Below are 26,166 nucleotides of genomic sequence, written 5' to 3'. Positions count from 1 at the left end.
GACTTTGCCAAATAGCAGAGCAAGAATACTAGAGAAAAAATGAGTACCATCTGTATGTGGGTCCAGAGATCATCTTGGTTAGCATTCGAGAAAGAAAATTCTTTCAGATATGACTGTACGGAAACAAACAGAAATACCAGAATTCATGAGGGTTCAATGAAAAACATCAACAAGACAAACAGGTATTTGTACAGTTGTAACTTTTCAGGCTTATAAATCAAGATGAAAAGATTAGCTTTTCTAAACTTACAGTCAGTGCTCTGATAAACAACTTCTCAGTCAGAAAACCAGAAAGCATCCAGGTAATAGAAGCCCCCTGGAGTACAAACAAAAAGATCCGAGAAAGCATGAGTTATTGTTGCGACCATTATTGCAATATTTTTTCGAAGTATATTCCAGAGAAATTACTCAGGCTACTCCTAAGCTTCATATTTCATGGAGGTTAAAAATATTTTCACCATTTCTTTCACAGACAAACACATCTGCAACATCCATTAAATTTTCGTGTGAAGCAGAAACAGTTCTGAATGCCAAAGCAACCTACAAAAAGCACTGTAATTCAAAGGTTCGTCTCTAACCTACGTTGTACCATTAGTTTAGAATATACAAGAAATGGGAAGAATTTTGTATCTTTTAACCTTGCTGTAGGTGATGCTGTCAAACAGAGATATTAAAGAAAATGATCCTTTGATCTTTTCTTCAGTCTCTGACAGTGATCGAACTCCTCTTTCATTGTCTTCCCTTAGGACAGGTTGTACAACATGATCATAGAAGATTTTATCCTGCAAGAAAAAGACAAATCCAAGTGAGCTGAACAGAAAATACTTATTCTCAGGAGAGAATACAGATTATGCGATTAGCACTAGTAAAAGTAATTATCAATAAACAAGCACCAATCCTTTTTCCCCCCTCCCTTAATTTCCCATGAAGTAAAAGGGACTGCATACCCAATCCACATACAACATTAGTAATCAGGGAAGATTTTACATCTGAGAAGACTGAGCCTGACAAAGACAATTATGGTGTGATCCTCAGGTTAAAAATAAATCAACCATACTAAGCACTAAGTGAAAAAATACTGGAAAGTGAAAACCTGTATTGGATGCTTGGAAAAGAGCTTGGACAGGCAGGGGGGCAAACCATCAGCTACAGGACCCAGGAGAGAAAGCTGGATTTGCTACACGACAGACCTAGGGCCAAACTCCAGTTCCTTGTCACTGCAGAATCACAGCTGTCTAGCCAGCCTCTGTACCAGCTGCAGAAGAGCTCAGTGGGATCACAGCAGATGGAGACCCTCCAGGGAACAATTGAGACCCGCTGGTCCTTCCCAGAGGAGTTAAATTGCTAATACCATTGTTTAATTAAATCCCATTTCCTGCACCTTCCTTTTCTTTGTACATGCTGGAACTTTGCTACTTTTTTTACTTCAGTAAGTGTTAGTACTTACCAGTGAAAGCTTGGGTTCAACAAAGACAGCTCCCAGGTACTCAAAGTAAGATGCCAGTCCCTCGTTAAGCCACAGATCATTCCACCAGTTCATTGTAACCAGATTTCCAAACCACTTAAGCAGAAAGAAAAAAATGTCTCAACATCTCTTTGGACTGCTATTTTAATTTTTTCAGGTTAAACACACATACCTATGCTGAAGTAATTTTATTTAATGTATAATAAAATGTTGGATATTCCTTCAGACATTGAAAATTGAGTAGAAAAAGATGCACCTTAGAAATAGTCAGATGTTCTAGGCTGTTATTTTTTAATTTCATACCACGAGTATCAATGTCATTCTTTTACTCTATTTAATTTTAAATACGTCCCAATAAAATGTAAATATCTAAAAGATCATTATCAGGCTATGGTTAAGGGCTTTTATCAAGCAATAATAAAAACATTTTTCCATGATCTTAACAAAAGAAAATTGTCAAGGGAATGATAAACGTAACTGGGGAAACAGCGATTTCCAAAATCAGCAAATCCCTATCCTGGCAAGCAATAGAACTTCCACCACAGCTGCTATGTACTCATATTTGGCAGTTCATATGTAACAAAAATCTGATTGCTTGTGTATTTTATTTGTTAATTCTTGAAAACTTGAACTACAACTTTGCTTTAAAATAGTGTTTAATTAAGTTCTGACATTTGTTTCATTTGCTGGCAATAATAACACTTTGCTCATCTGAAGGACTGAAAAGTCACAGACCTTGTCAAAAAGGCATACAAGTGCATTAGAGAAGTTAAACTCCTTCACTAACTTTGTTGACTAAATGCAAACAGTTGTTGCTCTGGCAAACAACAGTAAATTAAGCATAGTCAATAAATAAGTGAAATTGCATTATCATTCCAAACCCAGTAAGAAAAATTTGGAAAATCTCCATGAAAACTGGAAGAAGGTACAGTGTAAAATGTTAATTTTCTTCTATCATATCACAGGGTGTTTCTTACAGAAAAACAAATACCTTTTGAATTCAGGCATGCATTGCCACTACAAAAGAATACTTATGAACTACATTAATTCTCCCACTGAAGTACTAACTAAATACGTTGTATTTAGGGAGCACTGCGTCACCCCTACATCCCTACAGTATTTTCTAGAATGGCATTTGGGTACTGTGTAAGATAAAAAATAAGTAGTCTGTTAACAGTTTGGTATCAGTGAGTCCTGCACAGTCAGTATGCAGTCTGTAATACGACAGAATCTGCTTTCAATATTGATTTAGCAGCAGAATATATATTCAAATAGTCTCTCAGTACTCTAGTGCTCACACCTCCTATTGTCAAGTCACTATTTCTCTTCTAATAATCAGTGACCACAGCATCAGCAAGCAGAAGGAAACAACATCAGAGGCAAATAAATGTACAGAATATTTTACCACGTGCCTGGTGTCCTAGCTCATGTGACACAATTATGGCAATCATTGCCTTTCTCCTTGTGAATTTATCACTTGGTTGGTACATCAATGATGATTCTTGGAAAGTCATTAGCCCCCAGTTTTCCATAGCACCTGCTCCAAAATCAGGCAGTGCAACCAGATCTAAATTGATTCAGAGAAAAAAAAATGTACCTTTAAAATTTTCAGAAGTAAAATGCTCACATGATTTTAATGCTCACTCTGGTCCAGCGTGCAATTATAGAATACCATGTCTTAGTGGTTCTTTGTGGTATTATGGCAACGCTTGTGCAAATGGTCTGTGAAATTTCTTCTTGTTGTGGTCAATGGCTCCATGTCCAGCTGGAGACCAGTAACGAGTGGTGTCCCTCAGGGATCGGTGTTGGGACCGGTCTTGTTCAACATCTTTGTCGGTGACATGGACAGTGGGATTGAGTGCGCCCTCAGCAAGTTTTCCAATGACACCAAGCTGTGTGGTTCGGTTGATACGCTGGAGGGAAGGGATGCCATCCAGAGGGACCTTGGCACGCTTGTGAGGTGGGCTGATGCCAACCTTATGAAGTTTAACCATGCCAAGTGCAAGGTCCTACACCTGGGTCAGAGCAATCCCAGGCACAGCTACAGGTTGGGTGGAGAAGAGATTCAGAGCAGCCCTGCAGAGAAGGACTTGGGGGTGTTGCTTGATGAGAAACTGAACATGAGCCGGCTTCAGTGTGCGCTCGCAGCCCAGAAAGCCAACTGTATCCTGGGCTGCATCAAGAGGAGCGTGACCAGCAGGTCGAAGGAGGTGATCCTGCCCCTCTACTCTGCTCTCGTGAGACCTCACTTGGAGTATTGTGTGCAGTTCTGGTGTCCTCAACATAAAAAGGACATGGAACTGTTGGAACAAGTCCAGAGGAGGCCACGAGGATGATCAGGGGACTGAAGCACCTCCTGTATGAAGAGAAGGTGAGAAAGTTGGGACTGTTCAGGCTGGAGAAGAGAAGGCTGCGTGGAGACCTCATGGCAGCCTTCCAGTATCTGAAGGGGGGCTATAGGGATGCCGGTGATGGACTATTTGTTAGGGACTGTAGTGACAGGACAAGGGGTAACGGGTTAAAACTTAAACAGTGGAAGTTTAGATTGGATATAAGGAGGAAGTTCTTTACTGTGAGGGTGGTGAGGCACTGGAATGGGTTGCCCAGGGAACTTGTGAATGCTTCGTCCTTGACGGTGTTCAAGGCGAGGCTGGACAGAGCCTTGGGTGGCATGGTTTAGTGGGGGTTGTCCCTGCCCATGGCAGTGGGGTTGGAACTAGATGATCTTAAGGTCCTATCCAACCCTAGCTGTCCTACGATTCTATGATTCTAACATTCTTTCCTAGCAACTGATAAAAACAAATAAATAAATCTTGCTCTTTTGGCTCTGTGAGTAGAGGGATCCTTTCCACTCTTATTTGAAAGGTGCCTTAGAAACATCCTCTCTTTGTTTCCACAGTATGGCTGTTACCTCTGTAGTCCCCTTCTGACTTACGCACAGAGAACAGTTTTACAGTTCAAATGTGAGGGCTGGATGAAACATCAAGGATCTCAAAGAAAGATATACTGCTTAAACTCAGCCACGAAGAGCAAAATTTGGAAAACTGATGCATTTTGGAAGAGCATTTTGGAAGCAGACACAAGCTTGTGCTCCAACTAGCTGACCACAAGCCAGTTCCAGTCCAAAAGCTAGGCAACTAATGTAAGGGTGGTGCTGAACGCAAGCAAAGCTAGACTGAATCTCAGTGGGGCTTATCGCCTCAGGCTTACCTAAAAATGTGTTTCCTTTTCAATGGGGCAGCCACCATCTGGCCAGCTTGGGGGAAGAGAGCTCACTTATAACTGCATTAAAATCAGGTGAAAACAAACCCTTAAATAATTCTTAATTTCATATTTTGAGTTTGCAAAAGAAGTATCTACAAGTAGCTATTTTGGCTGATCTAATCTTATGGACATTTAAGCAGAACTTCAAAGAAAGTCTGTGGGAAATCCAGTTTGTATTGCATGACATTACAGTGGGACTGTAATGGTTTTACAGCACTCTGAGAAAGTGAAATCTTACCTTACAAGAACTCTGCAAGAATTTCTTCTACTTCTGTTTTGTAAGACTTTTATACTAATTAATTAATGTATTGACACTGCTGCTACAGAGAGGAACACAAGCATGGAACAGAATTGTCTACAGCCCTTGAATAGCTTCCGTGATTTCTAAGATAATAAAATTTAAAGTGGTGACTGCAAATATTACATTTTACATAACAAGTGCAGTGAGTAATTATGCAAGTTACTCTATACACACTGAGAGTTACTATATTTACACAGATGAAAATTTATTTTATTTCAAGTGCCAAGATGCAGGTCTGACAAACCAGCAAAAATGAAAGCAGGGAAATTCTTCCCCCAAAAGTCCTTCTATCTGCTAAGATCATGGGCAGGTCCAAACCTCATTTTAAGTAAGAACTGCCTCTGTGCTCTCAATAGTCTACTAATTTGTATAAAGGAGCATGTTTCCCCATAATATTCATGCTGAAGCCCTTGCAAATCCAAGTACAAGTAGAAGACAAACTATACAGTAGAACTACATAAACCACACGAGATGGCACCCTTTTTTCTAGACTGAAGCTTGATTTGACATACCCGATGACCATTTGTAAATAGAAACACGTGTTTTCCTGCTGGAGTGGTTTTTCTGAGGAGGAATGTGCAGGAACATACAGCCAATTCACAGGTAAGACAAGAACATACTGAAGAAAGCAAGGAATGCTCTGGGGAGACATGGGATACAGCAAGCACGGATTTACTAGGAGGACATAAGGACTACAACATTTGCCTGGTATGGTCTATACATCCCAGAAATAATCATGTAACTGAACAACTCTTTTCTATCCACTCTGTAGTCCATCAGCCCCTCTATTAGGAAATGATGGTTTAAAAGAATGAGTGTGATGTGACGGTAAGAGTTCTGAGTTAGGAGTTAATAAGAGCCGTGATATGGAAAGGAGAATTCAGTGAGTTATAGCTTAGGGTTTTTGTTTTCCTATGAATGTGTGTCCTGGGTTCAGCAGCAGCAGTCAGTTTTTCTTCTTCTTAGTAGCTGCTGCAGCACTGTGTTTTTGACTTTCGGCCTGGGAACAAAGCTGATAACAGCGATGTTTAGACTGACCAAGGACTTTGTGAGTCTCATGCTCTGCCAGGGAGGAGGAGAAGCTGGGAGGAAGCAGGGACAGGACACCTGACCCAAACTAGCCAAAGAGGTATTCCATGCCACAGCACGTCATGCCCAGGATGTAGAACTGAGAGTTCCTGGAAGGGCTGGATCACTGCGGGGTGGGGCTGAGGTACCGGTTGGTGAGCGGTTGTATTCTCTTCCTTGTTATTTCCTTTATCATTATTACTATTGGTGGTAGCAGTGGTGATTTGTGTTATACCTTAGTTATTAAACTGTTCTTATCTCAACCCGTAGGAGCTGCATTCTTTTGATTCTCCTCCCCATCCCTCCAGGAGCGCAGGGAAGAAAGGTGGGGGGGGGGGGGTAGTGGACTGCATGGTTCTGATTTACGGCCTGGGCTTAAACCACAACAGTTCTTTTTTGGCGCACAACGTGGGGCACAAAGGGTTGAGATAACGACAGAACTGACCGAGGCACAATGCTGATTTATGGGCTCTCAAAGTTGTTTCTCTTGATGCCACAGTTTCAGTATGCTGTAGCTTACTTAGAGCCGGTATTTGCTGTGTTAGTGTTTATCAAGTGTGGGCCTTGGGCTAAGGTTCTTGTTTCATTGTACTTTATGGTAATGGGTTGTAATACGGGCGGGCTCCGGCAGCAGGGCGGGATGGACGTGGCCGTGGACTTGTACCTGGCCGTCCCGCTGCTCTTCACCGTCCTGGCCCTCGTCCTCGCGTCCGTCTGTGTGAGGCTGCGGGGAGCCGAGGGGGAGCGGCCCCGGGAGCCGGCGGCGGCCGAAGCAGCCCGGGAGAGCGTCCCCGGGGACCAAGCGGCGGCGGGAGCGGGGCCGGAGGCTGGGAAGGAGGCGGCTGCCGAGCAGCGGGAGGCGGTGGAGGAGCCGAGCCCCACAGCCGAGCTCAGCCCCATGGTGGCCGAGAGCATCCCCCAGCAGCCGTCTGCCGAGCCTCGTGAGCCTGAGCCGCAGGAGGATGCAGGAGACCACGCAGCATTTCCCAGCAAGGCAGAGGAGGAAGATCTGGACTCAGAAAAAGAGGAGCTGGTGGTGAGAGAGCCGGCAAGCACAGCAGCTACACCAGCCCCAGTGTCAAGTACAGCAGCATCATTGGAGAGTTCTGAAGGTTTTGAATGGCCTTTGGGTACCCCTGGAACCTGCCTGCTGATTGTGATGGGGATCACCATGTTGGCACACACAGAGTGTGTTCTACCCACAACCATTTTGTCTGATCCCGAGAGTTAAGCAGAGTCAGGTTTGGGTCTTGCCTGGGGTTAGACGACGATATAGGGGGACCAAGAGGTTTTCCCCAAGGCTGGACAGCCATGAGTGTCATGGTGTGTGGGACAGTATGGGCGAGTATCTAATCCACTGGGCCCCTCCAGTGCTTTGGAAGCGTCGGAGATGGAAGGCAGCTGTGTGGAGTCCCCAACAACAAGTTGCAGAAACTGCTGGAGGGGAGGGTGAATTATTTTGAGCCTGATGGGCCCATGACACTTCAGGCCATCAGGGCGGAGATGCAACATAGAGATGGACTCATGATCGAGGGGTGGACTTTGCAATGGGCCTCTCCTGCTCTGAAAGACTGTTACAAGAGATGGAGCCCACCATCATGGACCGAATGGACTCAGCAGCTTTATAGGGATTGGTCTGTGCACTAAGATAAGAGTGCACTGAGATGAAAGTGATGGTATATTGAAAATGTGGGATCTGAGCATGACGTGAATGGTATGGAATAAGGGGTGGACACTGTCCTGGGTTCAGCAGCAGCAGTCAGTTTTTCTTCTTCTTAGTAGCTGCTGCAGCACTGTGTTTTTGACTTTCGGCCTGGGAACAAAGCTGATAACAGTGATGTTTAGACTGACCAAGGACTTTGTGAGTCTCATGCTCTGCCAGGGAGGAGGAGAAGCTGGGAGGAAGCAGGGACAGCACACCTGACCCAAACTAGCCAAAGAGGTATTCCATGCCACAGCACGTCATGCCCAGGATGTAGAACTGATAGTTCCTGGAAGGGCTGGATCACTGCGGGGTGGGGCTGAGGTACCGGTTGGTGAGCGGTTGTATTCTCTTCCTTGTTATTTCCTTTATCATTATTACTATTAGTGGTAGCAGTGGTGATTTCTGTTATACCTTAGTTATTAAACTGTTCTTATCTCAACCCGTAGGAGCTGCATTCTTTTGATTCTCCTCCCCATCCCTCCAGGAGTGGAGGGAAGAAAGGTGGGGGGGGGGGGGAGGGGGGGGGTAGTGGACTGCATGGTTCTGATTTACGGCCTGGGCTTAAACCACAACAATGTGGTAAGCCATAGAAAGAGAATATTGCAAAAAGAACCCATTGCCTCTGTGAACTATACATCACCAGCAGGCATTTCTGGTCCATTTAAGAAAATAAGTAATCTCACCTGTCTTTGGCAGAGGATAGCTGATGTTCAGTAAGTCTTCCAGAAATGCAAATATTGGGCCTGTGATATTTAAAGCATAGTCAACATACCCATTTTTAACTGCCTCTTTCCGAGCCCAAACACGTATCTGTAACACAACAAGGAAGCATTATTTTAGACATCCCTCATATTTTAATTTCCTTCTCTTCCATGAATCATTGTTTGAAAATGCTGTCTGCCCACAACAGACCATACAATGAAGTTTTTAATGAAAAAGTTCCCAACTCAAGTTTTGCTAGACCTAATAAAATGGGGCACAGAGCCTAATCCTGCTAAAATCTAGGAGAGTTCCACTACTTCAAAAGGGCCAAGATTTGAATCCAACTATAAACTGCTGGAACAAATGGACTCCTAGTTTCACTTTTATTAATCAGGAAATGCTGTAAAACTATTTAGAATCACATCTCTTAAGCCAGTGTTTTCCATGCAGTGAGCTGGGGTGACAAACTTTCCCACTCATTCCCTGAAGAGAGAGAAATGGATGTTCAGACAGCATTTGCAGTCCAAGCATACACATTTCTCGAACTTTCACAGCCTGAAACAGACCACTGGCCTCCCATTGTTGACGGAGAGAGCAGACAGCATCTGAGCAGATGACATCTGTACCTCTGAGTAATGAAGACAGCAGCAGCAAGCAAAGCTTTCCCCTCTCATCCCCATTTGCTTTGTCATGGTACTGAAAAGGGCAGCTGCTTGCTCATGGTAATGGAGTACACTGAGAAAAGGTTTATGTCTCTCTCCATCATGTATTTTCAGACGTGAGATCCCCTAGGTGCCTAGCAGCTCAAGCACCCCTGCATTTCTTGCATCTAAATGCAATACACGGTCTCACAAGAAGCTGCACAGCCAAACCCTAACAGCACAGTTGGAAAGCATCACGATTTGATTTACAAGGGAAAAAATAAAGCATATTCAGTCAGTAGAGTATCCTCTGCCTCTGAGCCTCTCTTTACAGCCAAGGCTTCAGAGGAGATTCAAAGACCAGATCACTTCACTTTGCAAAACCTAAACACAGTGGACAGCTAAATATCCTAATCCTAGTATGAGTCTTGAGTTATAATACTGGTGTTTCGTGTTATGAATTACTTACCAGAAATGACAAAACAGAGAGCATAAACATGCTCATACTAGTACTGCGGAGACACAAACTGACCATCTCTGTCTGAAACCAAGGGGCAAAATGCCCTCTCCCCTTTATCTCACAAAATGAATAGAGTTCAGTTTTCCATCTGAGAAACACTTGCTTGAACGCTTTGATTTGCTGAGTCCTGTCACTATCGATCAGCCCAAGAAAAGGGCACCACTGAGAGCCTAGGCATCCAGCACGTTCTATACAGGGGACAGCAGGTATGACATACCAAGCCAAATCTTCACTTTAAAGAGGAGCTAATACTGTGCTACGGTCACCTTCACACTGCCCTCCTCACCCTGTCACACCATTCCCCAGTAGGATGACAGTGAACTAACCATGAAATTAATACTGTGCTCTCATTTATTAACAATAGCAAGTATATGCTAGCCTTAATAGCTTTATTCTTATTTTGGAACAACTTGATACATCCTTTCCCTGTTGACTTTCAGCAAAAGAAGGAAAGTGGAATACCTGGTGCCAATGGAGTAGATTTTTTTACAGCTTTCCTCAAGAAGCTTTGGGCATTGTACTGTAAGAGCAAAACTGAATACGCACTGATTAAGAAGCTTCAAACACAAAACAGTCAGTTTTGGAGGCTAAGAAAGTGTCCACTGGCGAATAAAAGGTTAAAATACTACATACAAAATGCTTGGAGCACAGTATTGCTCCTGATGATGTCATGAGACTGCTCCTCAAAGGGCCTTGAAGAACAAGGCATTGAACTTCAGATAACTTTTTACAACCAAGACAACTAAGAAGATAAGCAGACTCTGAATTACAACCAGTACTTTCTGCAGAATAGATGCTTCTGAAGTTTTAACATATAGAGCCCAAATCTATTTGTGGAATTGTATGAAACTAACAGAACAGGGCAAAAAACTAATTATCCTGAAGGAAAGCTTTCTGCAGAAATATCTGCAGGATAAATATTAGCAGTTTTGCTACATAAGCAAATAATTTTGGAAGGGAAAGCACAGTTAATTTCTGTGATATTGTCTATAAAGCACATGATGCACTACAGAGCCAACTTCTGTTGTTAACTGCTGTAATGTGTTATGCAGCCTTATATTTACCTCATTTCCCCGCACGGTTCTGGTGACGTAATCAAAATCACAAATCACAAAAGCAGTCAAGTAAGTTGACATTTTCAGCGAAGTGTTAAATTTAGTAACAGTCCACAGGCTTCCATTTTCATCCTTCATTTCTGATACATCTAGAAAAAATATCAAAGACACACTCAAACCATTGCTCTTCCACAATAAACAAGGAATTTTGTGTTTTCTGCACGTTTTTTTTTTATATCTCTCTTTGATATACTTTATTCCTGCACTAACTCCACATGTTTCTGGTAGAAGGCAAGCAGCCAGACTCACTGCTACTGCCACGTATCAGAGTCATGACCTTCCACGCAAAGACCAAAAATCCACTCTTGAGCTTCTTAACAGAAGTCTTGGAAGGATATCAAACTTTATCATTTTGAGGATGTGGGCAAACTGTAGACAATTTATCCCACGCTGCATACCTCTGTGCTGCATGGATCGTATGATCTATTGTAACTGAAATATAGGTCATGTGTGCCCACGAATTATGAAATACTTTATCAGATACTTTCCTTCTGAGTAAGGTGGACACAGACAAGATTCCCAGAGGAAGCAAATGCTTCAAACAGTTCTCACAGAGATCCCATCTATTGTGATTCCTAAGTTACAAGCTTCCATGCAAATCTCGTAAGACTTCCTTGCTATGGCTGAAAATTATTTAGGGGAAAAATAGAGATTCATGGCACTAAACTGTAGAAGAAAGCAACTAAAAAGGAGGCAAGAGATCCATTAGATTTCTCTAAGAACACTAGTTTACAGAATTTGTTTGGAATCTTATACTCCTCATGCATCCCACATGGGATTCCAGCAAGGGACATGAGGAGCATCTCCAGAGCCTAAAGTCTTCCCATTTTTATTTTTGCAGATACCCAGGAAGCTAAAGTGTCTCTACCTGGTAAAACAATTCTTTGTATGTTGTAAATATACCTTAAAATCTACTTAGAATGAAATGAATCCCTTAATACCACAATTACAGGCTTTGCATACTGGGACTGCTGTTTTGTTTTAAGCAGACGTCATACAGTAAGACAGACACACTGACTAAGCAGTAAATGCCAGGAATCAAACCCTGTGCAGCCTCCGGCAATCAGAGGAGAGCACATCACAACTGGAAAACTATGGAATTACTGCCATCAGAGACATTAATTATGAATAACTGTTTCCAAGTTTTTTTAAGTTCACAAGCACAGATCTTCTGTGCGTTTTCAAGGCATTAGCACATGGACAACAGAACACTCCTGTATCAGATGATACTATACATATAGATAAACTACACCCCTTTTAAAAGTAGTTTAGGGGGAAAAAAAAACCCAAAAACCAAAAAACAAAACATGGCTACTTGCTTTTTACCTACCAATAGCAGGCATGTTGGAAAGAGCCACATAGCTGGGGTCATGGACAATTCTGATATTAAATGTGGCTTTCATGGCAGGTTCATCAAAACATGGGTAAACCGTCCTGGCATACGTTGGTTCCAGTTGGGAGGCAATCAGCATACTGTATTACAAATAAGAGTATGATTAATCCAGCATGCTAGTACTGATAAAAATCATACAGTGCATAAAAACATGAAATCAGGAAAAGCAAGAAATGAATCACACAGATATGCAGATTTGGAAAATGTTTGGTTATTATTTAAGTCCCTGATGAAATCCCCATGCCCAACAGACAGTTCAGTTTGGATGCTTCTAGAGAAAAGCAGCCTTTTCTAATTAGGGCTTTCGTCTTTTTATTTATTTTTTTTTTCCCTCACCAACCTTTTCCAGATACCAAATGGTAAATATTTGAATTCTTCTAGCTTGTTTATTAAGACAGAGTTGATTAATTAAACTTTTGCACACAACAGGCTAGTGCTCAAAAATGATACAATGCCCATCTTTAATTTTATATTCAGAATCTCTCTGTATACCTGCTCCTCCCTCTAATGCATGCACTCTTATTTTAATAGGGCATTTTAATAAAATATTTAATAGGGCATTTTAATAAAAACTTGTAATAACTGTTAGGTAACTATGTATACCAGTACTTGCACACTTCTCTCAAATCACATAAAGAACCCCAGTGAGAACAGCACCAATGCTGACCCAGTGTCCTGGCAAGCCCAGAAAAATATTCAAGAGGACTCTTTTCTACCTTGTGTTCTGGCACCTTGCCTCACCCAGCGCAGAGCTCTGTGACACACAGTGCTGGATGCAGTCCTCCTGTTTGAACTAACTGAACTTGGGTCCAGACAGATGCTCAGCAACCAAGCCAAACCAAGGTTAATCCTATTATGTAAGGCTATCAATGAGAACTAGGCATCAAACCCAAAAAATGGGTGTGGCTGGAGATCGGGTTGATGAACAGCCAAAACTGCATTAACAGCAGAAAATCCAACTGCAAATCAACCACTTCAGGCCATAAATATGGGCAGCCAACAGGGTCCATTGAGCTCTTCATCTGTAGCACAGTGGTGATCTCCCCTTGTATAGGGACATCCTTCCAGGTTACCCCTGAGGCTGAGAGATCCCTTTCCTGACACCAGGCATCACTGGGTCAGTAAGTGGCATTTTCTGCAGGCATCTAACATTTAAGATACAGATAGTAAGCTCATGCAGTATTTTCTGTATCCCATACTAACTTTAAGTGTAGTTAATATCACCAGTCCATCTGTACCTGTTAAATATTTTACATACCTAAATTTACTGATTAGAACTCAATAAACTACCAGATGAAATCTGTTTGAGTGATCTCTGACTCTTCTCCTGCAACATCCACTGGCTGGAATCAAAAGACAAACGACCATGTCCCATAGCCAAAGTATCAAAGAAGAGCTGGGCTCTTCACAATAGCATATCTGTACTAGGAAGTAGGAAAAATACACATGCAGTGGTTCTCAAAGCTCCATACCTGACAGCAAGTAGTAGCCAGCAGCTGGGCATTCCAGAATGGCAGAATCTTCTGTTTCAATGACCTCAATACTATCACAAGGCTAGTATTTTTCAGCTGTAGTTGAGGTGTTCCTTGAAAATGTATTCACACCAGGTCCACAAAGGCTTACGTTTAGCACAGAGACATCCCAAATGAGCCAGAAGCCATCAGGACAACACCCATACAGTAAGTAACAATATGTAATAGTCAGAACTGCACTATACTGTGGAGTAACAAGTCTGATCTACCCTACAAGCACAGCGTGACTGCAGCTGATCATGATCTGTAGCACTGAACCGTGTCTGAAACCTAAGGTTCCATCTTTTCTTGTTACTTGAAATTAATGGGTTAGCTTTCCATTGATACTCACACCACTTCACAGAAGACATGCATTATGTGAGATTAGATCCTGGTTCCATTGTCAGCAGTGTTTTCCACTGAGTTCCAAAGGACAGCCCTCTAGGAGCCTTTTCTTTTGCAAGATGTTTGGCTATTGCCATTTTAATAGCTGTGCTATCTAACCCTGCTCAAAGCTGATCTAATCAACTCAGCGCTGAAAGCACTGGCAACTAATCTACGCTACATCATCCCCATTGCTGATGTTTGGGAACAGAGTTAGTATCAACAAGACAACTGCAAAAACACAGTATTCTCAGAGCATGGTACATTCTGCATTTAACAGATGTATCTGATACTGTACCGTAACACAACTTAATGACATTTCAAAGAACACATGTTGAACACATGTTGATACACGGTGACTACTGGGACAACAACATCTACTCTGAAGTGAGGAATGGTGAGAGAGAGAGCAGCACAGTGTATTTGCTTCCTGCCTGTCAGGGCAGGAAGATTTTCTTTATGGACTTGATTCCCTGCAGAGTCAACTGTGCCAGCCACCAGCCGCATGCCTGAATGCAGCTGAAGCTCCACCTGAGATAACAGTATCACCTCCTCTCCTCCTTCATCCTGTCCAACAACAGAAAGTGATTTAAACTTCTGCCAGGGTTGCACAGGAGCAGCAAAAGCCATCAGCCACTTCACTGAGGGAATCACCCACTGAAAATACCTTATCACATTCTTCCTGTGCAGCCAAGTGTGCTTTTGCGCAATCAGTTGTGCAATCAATTGCAGCTTGGTTCTAGGAAACACTGAGCAACCCCGCAACTGAAGATTACCCCATACTGGTGCAGTTTCCTGACCCAGGAGGCTCTGTACCAGCAGAAACTGGTGCAGACACTGGTGCAAAACTGCCCACAAGAAATTCTTGTTCAAGAATACAAAATAGCATATATTGGGCAAAAGCATCATGATAAAAAAGAAACATTAAGATGGATTAAATGTTATTTTTCAGCAGGACTCCAAACAGAAAGGGAAAATGGGAATGTTTCATGCATCTTACACAAATCACTGGTGTTTCAAACACACATTATCTCCTATAATTTGCCAGAATGAGTCATTGTTGGGACTTTTTTCTTAGTTGTACTGTTGTGGGGTTTTTTTCAAGGTGAAGGTATTAGCATAAAATGAATTACTTGCAAACTTTTTTCCAGACTGAAATATTGTAACAAAACAAATTACCCAAGAGGAAATTAATTTTTTTAAAGCCTAACACTGCCTAAGCAGACATATAAAGTCTTCTCTAAAGCCTACAGTTTCATGCATATATTTCATTTTCTTCTTTCATAAGTATCATATGACATTTCCTTCCCCTAGTAAAACAAAATTGAAGCCAGAATACTTTTAAAAAACGAGAAATAAACAGATAACAGGATCTGTTAGCTTACATATTTGACAATTTACACTAAACGGGCTTTTTGTTTGTTTGTTTGTTTTTAAGTTAGTGTCTAAAAACAAGCACAGGAAGATGAGGAATGTATCCTGTACAGGACATTAACACCTACTGGACGCTGTTTCACTTGATTAAAAAAAAGCTTAATTATAGAAGAAATGCTTTATGTTGATGCAAAAAAAGGTTATTCTTCTAAAAAATGCCTTCTCAGTGAAATAATGTTATTGTGATACTGATAGCACAATGGGCATTTGTGTTAACATCTCGTATAACTGATTTCTTCCATTTTAAAAATACAAAGCATTAAACTGTCAAACAAACCCCGAAGTGGCTCAAAGTAAGGGATATTCACAGTGAGCGGAAAGAATCCTGTTCTGTCCTCAACACTCGGTCTGTTTTTCAGGTGAACACTGCTCAGCACTAATATGCAGCTCAAGAAAACACCATACCTGTTACTTGCTCAGATCTCTGTCTGTGCCTTTGGTGTTCTTACCCATCAATTCGTGTAAAACAGAAGTAGGTTGCAGAAGAACTGTATCTATGCTGTTCTAATCCCTTTTGCCCTCATCCTAGTAGTCGGTGCCAAAGCAGCTGATAAAAATGACATCATCACAAAAACTGTGTTTGATTACATTTTGGGATGCCTGCTAACACCAGCCCTATCCAGGCAAGTATTTTATACAAGTTGCATAGGACATGTGCAGAGTGGCTACTGAGCAAGATTCTCAAAGATTTTGAAACACTGCTGTCAACAGCGACATACAGCATGCACTTTACGGTACACTCCACATGGATACTCTCACCCTAGAGTAGCATACACAAGGTTACTCACAGCAGTACAAGATTTGTATGCAGAATGATGCTACAACAAACCTCCTGCATCGTATATGTTTGAGCTCGCGCTGCTAGAGAAGAAGGGCAAAGGTGGTTTCTGTATCTTCCTGCCTACCCAGATCCTGGCATGGACTCTTCCAGCTGTACGTAGAGTACAGATTCCCTGTTTCAACAGGAAAGCCTTCAAATTTATAGTGCTGGTGAAGTGGGAGCATCCTCCTTCTTTACTTCCTTCACTCCTGCAACCACTGCAGACATGGGCTGTGCATTGTGCATAAAGAGTGCTCCCATTTTTCAGAGTTTTCTTTTGTGTCTAAGACCTGATCAGGTGGGGAGTACAAACTGTTAACCACAGTAAAATCATCTGCAGTTAGCAATGATCAAACTGATAACAAACAACTTCTGTGCTGGAAAATCAGTGAAGTTTGGGCTTGGGTTCATCCTGTTTTCCACAAAGGTGAGGTTAGCACTTCTGAAAACAGCTGTCTCCGCAGCCTTCCCTCACCACCTTGTCGGTGTGTTCCAGCTCCAGCTTGGAAAGAGGACAGGGAACAGTACTTTATATCAACTTGGTAACTCTGCCAGTCTGTCAAGAACAATGGGGATACCTAACCAAGATAAAAAGCCCATGCCAGATGGAATAAACATTCCATGGACTTTGCTTTCCTTTAGGACCAACTGCCTATTGAAAGCTTGCCCTCCTCTGCTTAAACTCTTCTGAAACACGAGGCATCCAGTGGTTCCACAAGCACCAATTACAAAAAAAAACTGAGACTTCTAGTGCATGCAGGAGATACAGGAGTATTCATGACCACAGACAAACAGCACATTGTCTGTTAGAGCTGGTGGGTTAACTGCATTGCAGTCAGAAGCCTTCATAGGAATCAGATCTCAAAGGTCTGATGGAGCCAGGTGCAAGTCACTTGAGAAGAGATACAGGACAATCTGCTGGAGACCCTGGTTTCCTCACAGGACAGTAACTGGCTTTGTACTGACAGCTGAAGGGCACTGAACGTTTTTAAATGGTTCCTGATCTACATAATCCATTAGAATCCAACTTTTTCCATCATTAACAGCTTGCTAGAGCTTACAGACTATATTCCTCAAAACACACCTCTTCCATAAAACAGGAAGGCAAAACCCCTTCCGTGTAACTGGACCCCATGAGATTAGGAAATGGCTGGTAAATTGATGACTTAATTCTTCATGAAGGAAAAGGTAAGAAGATATTGTTTCATACTCTTGATTCAGAGAAAGATATTTAAAGCAGAAAACATATTCAAAATCTATTTAAGAATATCAGGAATGTGGGCAGTAACAAGTAACCAAAACGATATATTACATCTGGAGTCAGTGGCTTTCCTTTGATTTATTTCAGTGCCTGAACACCACTGACATCTCTTTAGCCAGACTGCAGTCTCACATTTCATTAGTGCTTCATGATGAGCTAAGAATGAAATGGAACAATTGTCATAAATCCTCTAAACAATTGGAAATTGAAATATACACATTATTTTAATGATTTAAAAATGTTTCTCCCTTATTTGCTACTGTGGCAACAACAGCTTTCGTTGTTGTTGTTTCTGATCCTTCAAGTTTTACATTGTCTGAACCAAAAAACGTCATAGTCTAATTCACTGTTTCTTAGATAGGACTTGATTGCATGAATACAGCACCAGAGAGCACACTGACACAGTATTAAGTAGGTAAGTGCTTGTTCCTTTCTTACTTATTTGGATTTTTTTTGAATCACGTAAATTACACAAAGTGTTCTGGATTTTCCTTAGCTCAAAAGTTGCACAAATAATCCTGTGAATAACAGTCAGTGAACGAATAAATAGAAACTGAAGAAAACCAGAATATATTTCCTAAATATACTTATTACCATAATGCATTTTTCAATTGGGCTAACCAACTTACATCCTTTTCCTTAAAAAAACCGATGTCTGCATAAGTTAAAGTTTCCAGATGTGGCAAACAGTGCTATCAGTGAAGATTTACACAGGAGCTGGCACATGAAAAGCCAACTCATTGAAAAGAAAAACCACAGTCCTCCTCCACCTCAATAAAAAACTATTATTCTTGGTTTCCTATTATTATGGCTCATACAGTGACTTATATATATATGGATCTTGCAGGTAACTGAATACCACCTGCTTGAACAAGTAATCTATGAACTGCCAAGATACGGTTTATTTCAGTGGATTTACTGATAGGCTGGGAGCCAAGAACATGTGAATTTTAACTCGTTTTCCTTTTGATTCACTGATTGCTGTTCCTCAACTCTTCACTACACCTTTAATTATTAAAAAGAAATAATTTTAAAATAAGCAACTTATCTGTATCTTCTTTAAACACCTTGTCTTCTACTGGAACTATTTAAATCATAATCTTAAGTTTCACTTTTCTTTACCAAGTTTCACATCCAGAAGTTTATAATGCAATTCACCCTGAAAATATTACCAATAAAGAAAAATTAACAAGGAAACATTATCCTGAGGGCAAAAATATGTTTTGAATGATTGTTTGGTAAACCTGCACTACCCCAGTACTGACTCTGCAGTTCAAAAGAAAAGGAAAGCGTCCTAATAGCACTCACTAAGGAAATGACTGGTTGGTTGATGACAGCTATACAACTTCATGTACAATAGCACCTACAAAGTCCAGACTGCCTAAAGCAGCCACCATCCTACTCCACCATACTTCTCAAACTGCACGTGGTCAACTCATGCCAAACACACATCTGAAATGCTGGCTTCTAGATAAAGACATGCTCCGCAAAGACAGAGGAAACAAGAAGCTGTCACTGCTACACTGCCATGTGTGGGGCAAGGATGAAGACTCTTAGCTGGACTGTGGCTGCCAGGAACAGGGTGTTGCCTGACCCCTTGCTGTCCATCAAAGACACAGAAAGAGAGACTAGAAATCATTCAGAAAACATTGCTTTCCCAGTGGAGATGCTCTTTCCTCTGCCAAAGACAGACCTCTGGCTGACAGGCCCTTAGTAAACCATCCAGGCTAACTCCTGAGCAGCAGCTCCTCACCGGCCCCTCCCAAACAACGAGGTCTCCACAAACCATCTCAGCAAGGGTCTTTCCAAACCGGTGTTGTGGATAAACTCGGCTGCTGAAGGAAAGCCAGGGCAACCTTGCTGGTGCTCTCTGCAGAGGAGAGGGACCACCATGGTGCACAGCGCTGAATTTCTGACAGGTTACCTTCGCAGCCCGCAATGTGCACCCGGGGAGAAGGCACGGACTGTGCACAGCCCCTGCCCCGTACAGGGCAGCCCCGCCGTGTGGAGTATCCATCTCTCGCCACCCAAGGCAGTGAGTGCCGCTCAGCCCCGGCACCACTGGACATGCAGTAGCTCCCAGGGTTGCGTCCGACCCCTCCACGACACGGGTGGCTCTGCCCCGGAGCCGGGACACCGACAGTGCCGTCGACGGAGCAGCGCGGGGTGCCCGGGAGGCCGCCGCAGCCCTACCTGCTCAGTCCCTGGTCGGTGTACCGGGTGAGGAAGAGCCCGTCGAGGTCCTCCTCCAGCCAGCCCTGGAAGCCCAGCTGCAGCACGTAGCGGCGCCCGGCCCGCAGCCGGCCGCGCAGCTCCAGCACCGCCACCTCGCCCGCTGCATCCAGCCGCAGCCCCGCCACCTCCACGACGGCGCCTGCCTCGTACAAGGGGCCGCGCACGACGGCGGCCCCGCGACTCCGCAGCCCGGAGCTGTGCAGCACCGCCGCGTCCGTGTCCTGCAGGCAGTGCACCGTTATGTTCACCTGCCCGCTGAAGGAGAACGGTCCCGCCTGGCCCGGCCGCACTCGCGGCCACAGCTCCAGGTCGTAGTGCAGCGGCAGGAGGTTGCGCGGCAGGCGGCGGCCGGACGCGGCGGCGGGAGCTGGCCTCGGCGGCGCGGTGAGGCTGGGGGCCGTGGGCCAGGGGCGCGGCGGCCGCGGCGACTGGGGCTCCTCCTGCCGGCAGCGCCCGTAGAGGGCGGCGAGCGCCAGCAGCGTGGCCAGCAGCGCCAGCAGCAGCGCGGCCAGCAGGGCGGCGGCCCTGCGCCCAACGTACACCCCCCGGGCACCCATCGGCCGCTCTGCGCCGCCGACCGCCCGCCACCACCCGTACTTACGGGGCGCGCCTGAGGGCGGGCCGGGCTAGGGGAGGTGGTTCTCCCCTCCCAGGGAAGCCGCTCCTGGGAGGGCGGCTCCGGCGGGGTGGGCAGCTCGGGGACCCGCGGGCTGCCCCCTCCCCATCTGCTGAAGCAAGCAGCCTGCGGGGATCGCGACGGCAGGCAGCCGAGCGGCGGCGACTGAAATCCCGTGGCGGGGGGTCGGCGATAGTGCTGGATGGGGTCCGTGCCAGAGGATCGCCGGGGAGCGGTGATAACGGCACCGCCTGACGGACGGCGTTGCACACACGGGACGGTGTCGGCAGCCCCCAGCGCGCCACGTCCGAGGCTGGGCGCAGGGCAGGGGCGTGAGGCTGCAGAAAGCAGCGGTAGCAGGGGCCGCCGTCGATACGGGGGTGGCGGCTCCCAGCGGGAGCTGAGACAGGGAGAAGAAAACCACCAAACCCACAAATACTTTTTCACCACAGTGGCAGGAGAAGGATGAGGAAATGGGGGGTCACTGTTTGAAGTGTGCAGTGTTAAAGCAGATCGGCTCTTGAGGGAAATCTAAGTGCTAAACAGTTTGGGAGAAGACGTCGAGTCTGGAAAGCCTCTGGCACATAAAAAAGAGTACGACCAAAAACCAATGGGTTCCTGACAAATCGTTCTCGTTTAGACCCGCACTTCACTGCGTGGTTCAGTTGAGGCTATCAACATCACCACGCAGTGCATATGTAGTTAACCCCATTACAATCAATAGGATTAATCCCGTGTTCCCATGTATATTAAACACATACTTAAAGGTTTTGGCGAGTTGAGGCTGGACGGCCATCAAGACTGCAAAATTGAGCCTTTGTCATTGTAAAACTCGCCTGTTGGGCTTGTTCAGTTGCATCTCATCTTTCAAATAACTATGAGCCATGCACTGACAAGAGCAGTAACCAGGAACAGTGGCCCTTATGTGCCATTGACTCGTTTTAATCTGGACTACAGCAGGTGCCCCCTCTCCATTTTTTTAGTGCACACCCTTCCCCACTGTTTTGAACCCAAATCGATAGCTTTGGGCTTGTATTTCACACAACAGCCACCCTGAACACCAAAACAGCTCTGCAAAATTGAGGCATTGGATTAGCTATTACAGTCTGGTTTGTTGCCAGAGTTGCAGCTAAACCACCTAAAGGAAATTCACCTCAATGACCTAACATTAAAGATTATCCCTTCAGCTGATACATTTGTTAATTGGGAGAGATACCTTTTCTGTGGTCCTGTACAGAGTACAGCTATTCCTTTTCTCATGCTGAGCACAGCAGGGCTGGCTGCTACAGGTCTAGGCAATAGCTCTGACCACTGAACAAAGAAAGTTTCTGGTTCCAGCAGAAGACCATAATCTGTTGTTTTCCTGTCACTTGAGGGATGGGGGGATCCGCTCTGCCAGCCTGTCCCTCTGGTTGTGGGCTCTCACACTCTTCTTGCCTCTTCTGCCACCTGCCCCAATGCGTTTGCTGCTGTTAGCCATTAGCTTCCCAACAGGCTGTCTTCTGGCACTGACCCATCTTCTGCTGCTTTCTTTCACACAGTTTGACTTCTAATGCTTCTGTTTCTCTGCTTCTTGCTCATTTTGTTCTCATTTACCCCAGTCTTCCCCACCCATGCCCTGGGACCTGTGTCTGTTTCTCTGGTTCAGGCCTCTGTACTCTTTCCACTCCACCCACCATTCCTTCACCCTTATGTCCTTGTGCATGCCTCACATACCTCTACTCTTCATCTTGCACATCAGCAGCTTCTCCGTTTTCTCCTGTCATGTTTTGTAACATCCATTATACTGCTCTTGTATTAAGACCTCACAACAATCTCCAACAAACTTCTTGGAAGTTGCTGGACTTGCTGCAGCCACACCACAGCCCTGATGAACTAACTGCCCTCGAACAAGCATGGCCTGCTGCATATCACTTAGAAGACTTCACAGAAGATGTTCTCAAGCTTTTAGGAATGTATCTTTTCCCTCTTATTGTCACTGTAAGTTTGGGCAGCAGTCTGTCTGTCCACACAGTTGCTCCATTTGATGGGAGTGCTGATACTACGGAGACTGAGTAAGATGAATGATCAAGAGCTGCTCAAAGATGCCAGAGATTGGGGATGAAAAGGCAGTGCTGCAAAGAAGGAGGTGATAGAAAGGAGTCACAGAGTGCACCAGTATTCCTGAGGCAAGTGCCAAGAAACTAGAAAATTATGGAGGATTTCAATGCCCTGCTGTCCAAATGTTTTTCATACATCCTCGATATTGTTCAGTAAAACCATGCTCATCCATTCACTCCTTCAAAACAAGGCACAGGCAAAATCAAAACTGTGAGGCATTTCATGTCATGCCTGTGAAAACAAGCAGGATTGCTCACTGATCAGCCTGTAAGTAGTGCAGACCCCACGGGAGAGTTGTCCTCCTTGATGGTGCAGGATATGTTTCAAAGTTTGCAGTTCATATCCATAAAACATACTTTATTTTCTCTTGTTTGTAGTGGAGAATTCAAACCTTCTCATTTCCTCAATTAACACAAAATAAACCCACAGCAGTTATGACTTACAATAAATATTGTAAGAGCTGTTGTTTAACTACCTTTTCCTCCCAGATAATTTCTAGCAGTTACCTTATAACGTGACTGGTGGGGTGATGGCTTTTACCAACCCACAGCTGTGGATTCCCCTCATCGGAGCACACACACGCATGTGTTTGCAATGAGAAGATACTTTGCATACAGTACAAAATGTGTGAATAGGTTCTATTGCAGCTATTGCAGTTCACCGTCCTGCTAAACGTCTTTGCAAAGTTGAGATGTCTGAATGACATGTTTCTGAAGCCAAAGCTGCAGGAGATCCTGGGCCAGGATAGGCACTCTGGCCACAGTCTTATGTTCAGGCCACAACTCACCCCAAATCCTGACCTTGGATGGAAACAGGAGGGTTGTATTTAAGTCAGCAGAAGCCTCTAGTACACATCTGGATGTAGAAACAAATCACCAGTTACAAAAGAGGTCAGACAGCTGTGTCGCTCTGAGGGACACCAGAGCATCTGACAAACTTCATTGTCTTGTTCCAGACAAAGGGTTCCGTGCCATGCTCACTAGCTGTTCAAAGTCCTGTCAGTGTCCACTGCATTTTAAACAGAGAAATGCCACATGTGACAGCATGGGATCCACTATCCGTTAGGGTACAGTAAGGAAAAAGGCACTTCAGGTGGCAGCTGGCCAGGAAATTTGACATGAAATTCCAATTAGCAAAATATTACAATGACCCATCCTTAAAGTTCATCAGGCTTTCCAGGTTAACAGTATGGTTTTCATAAAAAATACTGTGATATCGTAATAAATCATATAGTACTGAATGCTAGGAAAAAGGATAGTAACATGCCTAAGCAACATGAAATAATTGATAGGCTGAAAGGTGACTCCCTAAATCACATTGTTAGTGGTTTGTTCAACCTAATTTGAGAAGTTCTGAGTGATGGAATGTAAGACAATTCCAGCAGTGGGAGCTGGGGGCGATCAGCGCTCCTGAAAGGTTATCAGAACTGTAGATCTTGCTTCCTCTACAGCTTTTAGGGAGATGCCTGATTTTTATTGTATTTACAAGGTCAGATCAATGCTCCTTCTAGGCCTTCAGTGCACCACCTTCATCCATGAAATCCCTAGATCTACTTTTTTTTTAACTTGGTCTGCTCATTTTGTGCACTGTAATTTGCTCTGCATCAGTTACTTTCCTTTTTCAATAGAGCAATTAATGTATCAGAGCTGAAACGTTGTGATACCTGCATTTATCTGTGACAGGAGCTATTCCCTGAGAGATGCTGAAGTTACAGACTTTCACTATTGCTCTGACGGTCTGATTTAGTGGATATTTCAAGTTTCGTAGCCATCTGAAATAAGAAGTACAAGCAGTAGGTGGAGATGCATAGTTAGCGTAGCTGCAAACAGGTGCTGTACACATGAGCTAAGCATGAGTAGTTGAGGACCGTTAAGTTCTCACTGCACACATCAAAGAAGTCCTCAGCTTTCCTGCAGGCTCAGGATGAGTACCTTCTCTCATCCTTTATGGAGTATGTATCTTCCGTGCCAAAGGGAACACAGGTGATACTAGTTACAAAGTAGTAGGGATTAGAATTGAAAGAACAGGGTTTCCTTTCCCTAATAACATAAACCCCCCCCCCACCAAAAACACTGTTTCAATGTTTCTGTCCTAAAGAGACTTCATACACTCCCTTATATATCTGTCAGTGGATAGAAGGTTTACAAACTGGCACAGTAGCAACTGAGCATGGATCTGTATTTATATTGGCAAAATTGTCTTAACTGGCCTGGACAGAAAGGGAATGTGGAAAAAACTTCCTTTTTAAAAGGGTCAAATTTGACCAAGAATTGGAGTATCATCAAAAATCCTGATACTGAAAACTCAGAGTAACATTTTGGAGTGGTGTCATTGGATGGTGGTCACTATGTGAGCAAGGAAAGTGCTTTCACAATAGAGAGTCATGCACCTAATTAAAAGGTTGCATGTCTGGAAGCATGCTTTAATGTGGCCATTATTGGTAATGATGCCTGACACTGTAACTGAAGTAGTTTTTCACTCGTGCTTAAAAAGATGTTCCTGGATGTTTCAGACCAACAGGCCACTGATAATCCTCTGTCTTGCAGACTACCAAACCACTGACTATTTGCAACGTTTGTTCTCATTTGATGTCCTGGCTGTGAACCTTTTACCAAGGCCTTGCTAACTGCTTCTGTGGAGCTATGAACCAACACATGGTTTGGATGTACACACGGAGCAGTGAGTAGCAGCAACAATTCTAACCAGTGGACAAAGACAGCAACTGGGGCAACACCAAGAGATTTCTTTGGGCGCTTCTGCTTGTGGAGGACAACAGAGTAATGCCTAAATGGCATGGGTAAAATAAGGTAGTGATGAACCATAAAACTGGGTGTTGATCGGTGTGTCCCACGAGCAGAGCTGTGCTCAGGGCTGGGGAAGACTCATTTCAAACAGCTCAGGGAGCTCAAAGGGGCTAGAGAGGCCTGCAGCCCTGTTTGAAAGTATGATACCTGGTAGAGCCACCTGCTCGGAGCGGAGGGTTTGAAAGCATCTCCAGGGAACAGGAGGAGATCCACAGAACAGTGTGGAAAGTAACCAAGAAGTAACCACAGCAGACACAAAAACCACTATCCAGAATATAAGCAGGAGATGAAAATTACACCATAGCTGGATTTAAGGAGGGCTGCAGTTTCATCACTAATCTTTTTATATACTTGGCAATTCTATCAGTTGGCTTCTAAGCTGTGGCAGGCAATCAAGAGACTGATAGACCAAGTCTTGCAGCTGAGGATATGTGAGAAAGAAGTGTGTCATGTTTTCACCAGTTTGCTTAGTAAGAAAAAACCCACCCTGTAACAATGCACTTTTGATTGGAATGAAGTTTTGAAAAATGGTTTTTAAGGATTTAATAAGAAAAGGATGAGTGAAAGCATGAATCAGTTGCAGCATGTGAAACTTTGTTCCAGATGGCATTTAACTTTTTCTTTTGTGAAGTTTAATGTTTTCTGGTTGTTCCTGTGCTTAAAACCGACTTGAGTAGGTACCAGCTTTTCTCCAAATATGCCTAATTTTCAGGCTTGTGCATGGTTAGACTGTATGAAAGTGAGCAGACATTTGATAGGAAATAACTTGCAAGTGGATTTTTTTTTAATGGCATTAGATGTCAGTAGATTGATATTGCTTAATATGA

The 26,166-nt window shown here is 43.8% G+C and overlaps 1 protein-coding gene across 1 annotated transcript in view; it reads right to left on the bottom strand.

Annotated features, from left to right (window-relative positions):
- Positions 1 to 20,376, bottom strand: part of LVRN (laeverin) — a gene marked incomplete at both ends in the record, with an annotated part of 37,060 nt that extends 16,684 nt beyond the window's left edge. Inside the window, 9 exons of the mRNA XM_080636774.1 lie at positions 48 to 113; positions 251 to 316; positions 639 to 782; positions 1,448 to 1,561; positions 2,878 to 3,032; positions 8,487 to 8,613; positions 10,731 to 10,870; positions 12,112 to 12,254; positions 19,778 to 20,376. Of these exons, the coding sequence (XP_080492900.1) occupies positions 48 to 113; positions 251 to 316; positions 639 to 782; positions 1,448 to 1,561; positions 2,878 to 3,032; positions 8,487 to 8,613; positions 10,731 to 10,870; positions 12,112 to 12,254; positions 19,778 to 20,376 (1,554 nt within the window). The remainder of the gene's footprint in view (positions 1 to 47; positions 114 to 250; positions 317 to 638; positions 783 to 1,447; positions 1,562 to 2,877; positions 3,033 to 8,486; positions 8,614 to 10,730; positions 10,871 to 12,111; positions 12,255 to 19,777) is intronic.
- Between the last annotated feature and the right edge of the window lie 5,790 nt (positions 20,377 to 26,166).

This window comes from Psittacula echo (assembly GCF_963264785.1).
Source record: "Psittacula echo genome assembly, chromosome: Z".
Classification (NCBI taxonomy): Eukaryota; Metazoa; Chordata; class Aves; order Psittaciformes; family Psittacidae; genus Psittacula; species Psittacula echo.
The sequence above is the reverse complement of the archived record's forward strand: the minus strand, read 5'-3'. Positions and strand labels throughout refer to the sequence as shown.